Consider the following 9,583-nt stretch of genomic DNA (forward strand, 5'->3'; position numbering starts at 1 on the left):
CTGTTCTGAGTCTGAAATTAAATAGATCAGTCATGCACAAGTAATGAGCTCATTAGGAAAAGTGCTAGCTTGCTTTTGTAGTTCATAATAAACATAGTTTCTTATGCCTTTAAAAGCATATATACATGGTTAACACAAAAGTTTAATGAATTCACGGAAATGTTCACATTGGGTTTTCCTACAAGCAATTATATAGTGTTAAAACACACAAACTTTCAAGAGCCCTAGGTTGTGTTCAGAACATTTGCGGTAGTGTTTATAGTTTCCAAACAGCTAATACAACAATTAAAATACAAATTAAATAGATGAGCAATCACTTTGCATTCTGTGAATTAGCTTTTAATGGATGTTTTAATGTCAGGTTTATGTTAAACAGCTTATTCCTCATTAGATGAAGTGCAGTGGTTTTTTTCTTCCTTTTCTTACTGAACAGTATTTTGACTGGAATGTCCAAACCAAAACTGTATTCTGAGAGTTCTCTGAACATTTGCTAAGACTTCCTGAATATTAGCAATGATGAGGCTAATGGGTAAAGGAAAAAAGTTTTCTGACATGAAACATTTCCTGAGATAAAAGGATATAAAGACAATTTGGGCAACTTCAGTAGCTTTCGCAATAGCTAGTCCCATTCATGTCTTCTGCACTTCTTAAGACCGCACTGATGGCTGTCTAATGTTGACAGGAATCTTATGTTGCCTACTGACACTTCCACTTTGTTTTCCTCCCAGATGGCTGTTGATCAGGCTCACAGGCAGAATTTGTCTTCTCTTTTTCTGCCAGTATTTGAATCTGTCAACCCATGCCTGATATTAATGGTACGGAGAGACAATATTGTAGGAGACGCTGTGGAAGTCCTAAGGAAAACAAAAAATGTAGACTACAAGAAGCCACTCAAGGTATTATCAGTACATATTGCTTAAAGTGTCTTTCACTGGCATGCAAGTAACCGAGACTGTTTTTGGATGATTCTTGTTTCACAATGTGTTTCTAATTCAGTGCTAACTGAATTGTGTGTTTCAGGTTATTTTTGTAGGGGAAGAAGCTGTTGATGCTGGAGGTGTTCGGAAAGAATTTTTTTTGCTCATCATGAGGGAGTTGCTTGATCCCAAATATGGAATGTTCAGGTATTATGAAGAGTCCAGACTGATATGGTTCTCTGATCAGGTAGGATGAGATCTGTGGTCATTAATTTTCTTTTAACTTACAGTATTTACATTTATAATGAACAAACATAGCAGTTTGTGATAGTTTTATTTCAAGAGGAGAAGCTGAAGTCATCTCAATAAAACGTTCATTTTTGTCATTGTCTTGTGGTTCAAGCCCATCCGGAAATTCAGAACCACCCAGCCCCTCACTCACTCCCCCAGTTCTTCCTCCCCTCTCCTGGAGGGATGGAGAGGAGAATCGAAAGAATGTAACTCCCATGGGCTGAGATAAGAACAGTTGAGTAACTAATGTATAACACAAAACCACTGCTGCTGCCACCAATAATAGTAATGATAAGAGAAATAACAAGGGAAGAGGATACAATCACTCGCCACCCTCCAGCTGATATGCAGCCTGACCCGAGCAGTGATCTTGCCCTTCTGGGTAGCTCTCTCCGGTTTATATACTAGGCATGATGTACTGTGGTATGGAATGCCTCTTTGGCTAGTTTGGGTCAGGTGTCCTGTCTCTGTTTCCTCCCAGCTTCCCTTCCTCCCTGGCACAGCATAAGACTCAGGAAGTCCTTGGTTGGAGTAAACATTACTTAGCAACAGCTAAAGACATAGGTGTTATCAGTGTTGTTCCCAGGCTGAAAGTCAAAAAAAAGAGCACTGCACCAGCTACTAAGAAGGAGAAAAACGACTGCTACTGCTGAACCCAGGACACATTGTTAGATCAAAACTTTTCCCTTCTGTTTTCCTCGATCCTCACTTAGTCCTTACCAGTTGTCCCTAACCCAGGCAAGTTTCATAGGAAGAAGTGCCAGATAGATTAAACGAATTCCAAGAACAGGATCAGTAAATGAAACTGGCAGAGATCAACTCTTGAAGTGGATGTTGAACAGGTCAGTGTTCAATGGCATTTATGGGTCCATTTTGTAGGTAGTCATCTAGTCGTATTTTCCCAGAAGTTTTCATTCCTCTTTCAAATAAAAACATTCACTAGGGTGGCTATGTCATAAATACCTGAATGTTAACATTTCCACAGTTGTGTTTTAAGCCTTGGATGTTAACTCCAAAGGAGTCAATAATGAGCTTCTCCTCACAGAAATTTTTTTTTTGTAAAAATTGATGCATATTTAAGACTGAATAGTGCAGTAATAAGTCACTGGCAAAGCCAGAGTTATGTTTCCTTAGGTTTCAGTGTCCCTTGGCTGGTTAAAACTTCAGGCTGTTTTCCTCAATACTTACGTCTACATACAGAGTTAAAGAAAATATAAATTAAACTCACTCAGATTATGCTGCACTTTACACCTTTTTTTTTTTTTTTTTTCCCTGGACTCTATAAGATTAAAATAACCTCTTTATTTTAAACCATCTTGTCTGTTTTCTGTTCTTAGACCTTTGAAGACAGTGACTTGTTTCATTTGATTGGTGTTGTCTGTGGGCTAGCAATATATAATTTCACTATAATAGACCTTCATTTCCCTTTGGCTTTGTACAAAAAGCTTTTGAATAAGAAACCATCCCTGGATGACTTAAAAGAATTGATGCCAGATGTTGGCAGGTAAGCGAAAAAGAAAAATAAGTGTTAATAGGAATTAATTTTTAATTCAGCATTTTCTTTCAAGAACATAAAGAGAATGTGTTATTTTCACACCAACAGGATAAACAGCTTGGTATAATTTGCAGCCATCATGTCATTTGAGAAAGGATGCATGCTGTTGTTAAACACCTGCTTCTAAATGCTGGGTTTTAATATTTGTGTTTTCTGTTTTATTATCCTACAGTAATTTTAGGGGAAAATAGTATTTGAAATTCATACCTTTATGTTTTAGCCATTAATTAAAAGGAAATAACACTACAAAGTGCAAGTTAATGAGCTAATAAAAAAGTAACAGTAGAAAGATTTTATTGTATTTTTTTTTTCACTTGAATTATAAAAGCATAAAGAATGCTTCAGAAGAAGAAGTTAATCTTTCTTTCCACTGATACGAGTAATTTGTAATTTATTTTTCAGGGGAATGCAACAGTTACTGGACTATCCAGAGGATGACATAGAAGAAGCATTTTGTCTTAATTTTACTGTAAGTTTTACAAAGTTCTTGAAATATTTCTGATCAGCCTCATCAGAAATATTATCTATCACCATCTGTTAGAACTGCCTCTGATGGAGTGTTTGAGCAAAAGCATCAGCTGATGATTTGCATGAATTTTAGCATGTGCCTGCTGTTCATTGTGCTGTTAGCTAAGTGGTGGGAAGAAGTACAGTATGCAGTAAATACAACTTGTACTGTTCTTGTTTGTTTTAAATAGATCACTGTGGAAAATTTTGGTACAACAGAAATTAAAGAGCTTGTTCCTAATGGTGCTGATGTTCCTGTAGTCAAACAAAATAGGTGAGTTTTATGGGTTACAGGGTAGTTCAGTGTTGCTCTCTATGTTGGGAGCATAACTGAATTGCAATAAATATCCTGTACCAAGCTGTTACACCAATGTTGGAGGCAAAACTACTTTAGTTGTTTTTCCAAGCTGTTCTCATTTGTATTGTTAAAATAGCTATTGTATTGTATAGACACTGCAACAGGTTGCCCAGAGAGGTTGTGGATGCCTCATCCCTTGAAGTGTTCAAGGCCAGGCTCAAATGGGGCTTTGAGCAACCTGGTCTAGTGGAAAGTGTTCCTGCCCATGGCAAGGGGGGTTGGAACCAGATGATTTTCCATGCTCCCCTCCAACCCAAACCATTTTCTGTATTTAAGGATTTGCCAGTTGTGGAGAGGCTATGTAATTTTACTCAGAATGTGTAATACTTCTTTTTCATTTTGAGCTTAGAAATATTTTGAAGCTCTTTAGGGTCCATTTTGACTGCGTGATCTTCATTTTCTAAGATTAAAAATAGTCATGATTCTGCAGGAAGTTGTATGTAACTGGAATTTAGCGCGTAGTGATTGAAAATTCAACCTTGGTGGGATTATTTGTTTATTAGTATGCAGACTAAAGTGTGTGGCAACTATTCATATATGAAATACTATTTCAGAGAAGTGTTCCATTTGTAGAGCAGATAAATTGTTATCTAGTGCTATTGTTGGAAGAGTGTGTGAGAGGTGGGATTCTTATATATATGTATATATATGTAGATGTATAAATCTGGTGGTTTGTCCTTCTTTTGCAGAATAGTACCGTTTTCCTATCTCTCTCTGTCCATTCCTCTCATATTCCTGTCTGTTCTTGGTGAATTTTCTGTGCTTTTACTTCTCCCACAGTAAAGGGAGAATCAAATGGCAAGAGCATACTCTGAGAACAGAATGCATCTAAGTTATGCATGGTAGAAACGAGGGAGGAAACTTACCTCTAGGCATGTTCCTAGAGGGCAAATTTTTGGCAGTATTTTTTTATAAGTGGCTCATTTTTTTGGTAAATTTTCTCCTTTTAGAGGAAAGATTTGGCGGGGTGGGGGTGGTGGGGGGTTAAAAATCCTTGCCTTAAAGCTGGGGATATATCATTTTGTGGTACTTCAACATGATAACTTTGAAGCTTCCTGATGTTGGTCTGGTGGTCTGTCACCAAGTGGCAGTAAAATCGGAGTTGACTTGCAAGAAAAGTTCCAAGGTGTCCATGTAATGTATGCAGCACTGTCATCACCTGCTGTCTTGGACCAGTGAAGAATTCTTGTTTCTGAAAATCCAAATATTCCATGATGCTTGAATTCATTTTAAAAAATACTAGCATAGAGTATAATAATGCTAATTAGTTTATTACTATGAATTATTTCTGGAGCAGCCTTTTCTGCCAGGGTTAGTATTATGCAAGTTACCTGCCTCTCTGCTAATTACATGGTGCACATAAAATGGGTATTTCATTGAATGCTGGAAGAGAAGGACAGTGATTCACCACTCCCTCAGTTCATGTTCATTATTTTCAGTTCAACCATTTTAATAGATGAATCTTCAAAATGTGTTCAGATAATTATTTTTTTTTAATTGTTGGTGATGCTATTCGAGTACTGTGGATGTTGTTCAAATACTTTGGGTTTCCACAAAGAATGTGTGTTTGGTAGGGTAACTAATCTATAACTGAAGTCACTCTGCCAGTGTAGAAACTTACAATGTTAACTAGGATTGATTAAAAGGTAATTAACTGATCTTTCTGTTGCAGAGGATTCAAATGTCTGTTTGAAGTTGATTTGCATTTTTAGTGCAAATGTAACTTTTTAAAATGCAGCAGAGCTTGACTAGTCAGTTTCAGGACTCTGCATGTAATTCAGGCCTTTAAGCTTGTTGCCATTCAGTCAGATTTCACTGCAATGCATACAAATGAGAAAAATGGTTACAGTGCCTGAAATAACACTAAAAGTTACTGTTTTGCTGTTGCACATTATGGACTCTTTGTTAGAGTTTGTGGTGGGTGTTAGAGGGTGTGTTGGGGAAATACATTTGTGTCATTTTCATTGAGGTTGTCTTCATGATGGCTGTAACATGAAGATCATGTAATATGGGCCTTTTTGCTTCACTTCCCATGCTGTGTTCTATACAGAGGTGACTCCCGTTTTATCAGTAGAAGGGTGACACGTGCTTTTTTCTTTTTTTTTCCCCTTCTCCTTCAACATAATTTATTTTTTCTTCTCTGTACAGGCAGGATTTTGTAGATGCATATGTGGATTACATCTTCAATAAATCTGTGGCTTCCTTGTTCGATGCATTCCATGCAGGCTTCCACAAAGTATGTGGAGGTAAAGTTCTTCAGCTCTTCCAGCCCAGCGAGTTGCAGGCAATGGTGATTGGGAACACAAATTATGATTGGAAAGAGTTGGAGAAGGTAAGAATCATGGTTAGATATTTGTTTCACATGCTTTTGCATCTGGAAAAGAAGAATAAAATGTGTTCTTTTGAGCTTTGTTTTCATTAATATGACTTCCAGCTTTGATTGAATTCACTGCATGAGTAAGGAAATTTTCCTCTTTTTTTTTTTTTTTTTACATGTCAGTGAGTGAAGATGCTAAAATATTATTTTTACCTTCCTGCTTAAAGTTTGTCCATCTAATTTCTGAAGGAAATCAGGCTTAGAAGAAGAAAGATCCACAAAACTAAAATGCAGCTCTAGATACTGTGTTACATTAGAAGGGGGAAGTGAAAAAAATGCATATAGTTTATACAAGTAAATATTCTTGGTTGCCAAAACTCATTGTGAGACTTCATCTCTACTTTGCTGTGATTGAATATGCTTTGGAGAACCCGCATCTGTTTGTATAGTTGAAGTCAGAGTGAACAGCTGAAGAAAAACAATGTCACTTGCAGTATCCCTTTACACAAACCACATTCATTCTACTTTAATGTCAGATTATCCCACTAATTCTACATGCAAACAATAACCTGATTTCCTGCTCATTTTAGAATACAGAATACAAAGGAGAATACTGGGCAGACCATCCTACAATTAAAATATTCTGGGAGGTTTTTCATGAGCTATCTTTGGAGAAGAAAAAACAGTTTTTGTGTAAGTATTTGAAACTACTTTGCAGAATATGCTAACTGAACAGGAGTACTGTGTTTTGGGCCTGATAAGGCCTGACGAGAGGGCAGACATCCATATCTGTCTGTAATGTGATCAGTTTTATTTGGAAGGAAAAACAAAAGTAGAAGAAATTGATTATGAGCTTGTTTCTGATTTTGTTGAGATTGTCCTGAGTAATTCTGGGTGGTGAGAAGTTACAAGATCACAGTATACCGGAACAGCATTAAATGCAAGAGTGAAAATAAAATCAAACACCACCCCCCCCCAAAAAAAAAACACCTCTAAAATCAAAACAAAAAAAACCCAAAACCCCAAACCACCTAAAACCCCAGCAACCTAAACTGCTGGTGTCATCTATGTTGTGACTAGGAATTCTTTTCTCTTTTTTTGAGCCAAGATTCATATTCTGCATTACTTTTTTTTTCATTACATGTAAGTTGAATTTTGGAGCTGTAGCTGGTTGTTAATACATCGTGGTACTGATACAAGCACAGAAGTGCAGGGAAGAGAAAGTTACTGAAGCTTCCTGTGAATTAGCACTATTGAGAGTAGATCATAGATTAGTTTTGAATTCAGATAAACTTCATATTGTACAAACTAATTCTGTGTATTTACAGGATATTTGCAAGTGCTCAATAAAGGTTTAGCTAGTGGGTTTTAAATAACAAAGTCTGATGTATGAAGAACATCCTGCTATTTTCTCTCTTTTTTTTTTTGTGGTGGTTCTTGGGTGCCTTTTTTTTTTTTTTGCCTTTTTTCTTTTTTTTTCTTTTTTTGTTTGGTTTGGGGTTTTTTGTGGTTTGTTTTTTTGTGGTTTGTTTTTCCTAAGACTGGTTTCCTATGTTAAAATTAAATGTTTTCCTTTATATATCACCTGTTGTGTTACAGTTAAGAGTCCATGTGTGAGCTGGAGATGGGGTTAAATCATTATTCTGTGGTTTTCAAACTTAGCAGAACAACTTCAATGTGAAAAGCTAACCCTTGCTGGAATAATTAAAAAAATGCAAAGACTGATTGGGAGAGTAGATATGACAGAGACCATCTTAAACTACTTTCAAGATTTTGGATTTTTGTTTTGTTTTGTTTTTTTTCTTGGCAGTGTTTCTGACAGGCAGTGATCGTATTCCAATTCTTGGAATGAAGTGTCTTAAGCTAGTCATCCAGCCAACAGGAGGTGGAGAAGATTATCTTCCAGTAGCTCACACTTGCTTTAATCTTCTTGATCTTCCAAAATACACAGATAAAGAAACCCTGAAGTCTAAATTGATCCAGGCTATAGATCACTACGAAGGTTTCAGTTTAGTATAACTTCAGAAATGAGAGTTCTGTGTAACGTGGGATCATTAAACTAACTCTTTGTGTCTTTCTTGTGGTGGTAAGTTCAGTGGATTAAATGATTGAGTTGATAATATAACTGATTATCTGAGAAAATGTTCAGTGGTACGGATATTCATGGGAGCCAAAACACATTAACAAAAATGAGGAACTGTCTTAATACATGCCTTCTTGTACAGAACCATGTGGGTTTTGCCATCTTACAATAAAAACAAGAACATTGTGAATGGGAGTCAAGTTTCACTAACATGAATTAACATTTCTCCTTATGCAAACAATTTGGCGTGTGAGTGCATGAGAGACTTGCTTAAATTTTTCAAATCACCTAGTAAGAACATTTAACTTTTTCCCTGATAAATTCACTTGGTAACTTTTCATTTTGTAAATAATAAATTTTTTGTGATAAAATAATTATGTTCCAATAGCAGTATGGTTTCTATTGCTTGTAATTGAATATGAGCTTATTTTATGGCTTTTAACAGAAAAAAAGTGACTACTCTGATTTCTGAAGATATATATTTTTCTGATTTGTTTTAAGAACCTTAATACCAAAAGTGATTGTTTAAGAGACATTCATCTTCACAATGTACAATCCATGAAGCAGTCACTTAGTGCCGATAAAAAAAGCTGCATAAAATGGCATTTTCATTATGTGGATGGACAAGCTGACTTAATACACTGTTTTATTTTTAAGGACTGATTCTGTAATTAAGTGGACACAGTTATAAGAGGTTAATTTATCATTTGAAACCTCTGCAGCCATGTGTCAAGAATACAGCTTAAAAGAGAAAGATGCACCTGACAGTTGTTGCTGTCAAGAGGTTAAACATTTATTTTTAAATGCTGAAAGCGTAGTTTATGGTTTCTAGTAGAATTTTCACTTTTTTCCAGAAAAATGCATTTGAAATAACTCTTTAACACCCCCCTTCCCTTTTCTTAAGATTTTATTTTTAGTATAATTGCCCTGAGATGATTGTGCTTAGCTGGACACTTTTGGATTTGACTTTCCTTCTCTGGTTAAATTCCAGACTTTGTGGTGTTAATGCATATGTGACTTGCAGCTGTGAAACAAATATTTATTTTTTTTAGATTTTTAAATGCAGTGAAAAAATTCAAGCTATAATAAAAAACTCAAATGAAAACCTTTGTTGGTTGATGTGTATGGATGCTTGCATCATGCATATTTCTTCAATTGGAGAGTAACTTTTGCATATATTAAATCAAGAGTACAGCTAGGATACCAAGATCTCAATTGAAAAGCAGAGAAATTAATTCATTGTAATAAATTGTATAACATGCGGTTTCTGTGCTGGCAGGAGATGTGGATAAAATATGAAGTGGTTGGTGCAGTGAAAATAATTCTCTTTTCCTTAACACTGTGTTTTTACAGCTTTCTTGTGCAGTGTCACCTCTAGTAATATCTTTGTATGCAGCCCATACTCCCATCTTTTCCAGCATTTGTTATCTGGTTGGGAAATTCTCCCTCTTGTGAAAAACAAGAAAAGAACAAATATTAAAGCAGCTTAATCTTACAATACATGGAAGAAAGAAAAGGAGTGAAAATAAAGTATTATTCCTCATTTTACCAGGTA

At 35.8% G+C, this 9,583-nt stretch overlaps 1 protein-coding gene across 5 annotated transcripts in view; it reads left to right on the forward strand.

Moving 5' to 3' along the window:
* The window catches only part of HERC4 (HECT and RLD domain containing E3 ubiquitin protein ligase 4), a 37,351-nt gene extending 28,218 nt beyond the window's left edge, over positions 1 to 9,133 (forward strand). For all 5 annotated transcript variants that reach the window (XM_061373987.1, XM_061373986.1, XM_061373985.1 and 2 more), the window contains 8 exons: positions 729 to 896; positions 1,021 to 1,164; positions 2,546 to 2,712; positions 3,166 to 3,232; positions 3,462 to 3,544; positions 5,777 to 5,960; positions 6,536 to 6,638; positions 7,756 to 9,133. In XM_061373987.1, the coding sequence (XP_061229971.1) occupies positions 729 to 896; positions 1,021 to 1,164; positions 2,546 to 2,712; positions 3,166 to 3,232; positions 3,462 to 3,544; positions 5,777 to 5,960; positions 6,536 to 6,638; positions 7,756 to 7,964 (1,125 nt within the window). In that variant the 3' untranslated portion in view covers positions 7,965 to 9,133. The remainder of the gene's footprint in view (positions 1 to 728; positions 897 to 1,020; positions 1,165 to 2,545; positions 2,713 to 3,165; positions 3,233 to 3,461; positions 3,545 to 5,776; positions 5,961 to 6,535; positions 6,639 to 7,755) is intronic.
* The last annotated feature ends 450 nt before the right edge of the window (positions 9,134 to 9,583 follow it).

Source organism: Neopsephotus bourkii, unplaced genomic scaffold (genome assembly GCF_033783945.1).
Source record: "Neopsephotus bourkii isolate Nb327-2 ecotype Australia unplaced genomic scaffold, CSIRO-AGI_Nbou_v1 NB_1634, whole genome shotgun sequence".
NCBI lineage: Eukaryota > Metazoa > Chordata > Aves > Psittaciformes > Psittacidae > Neopsephotus > Neopsephotus bourkii.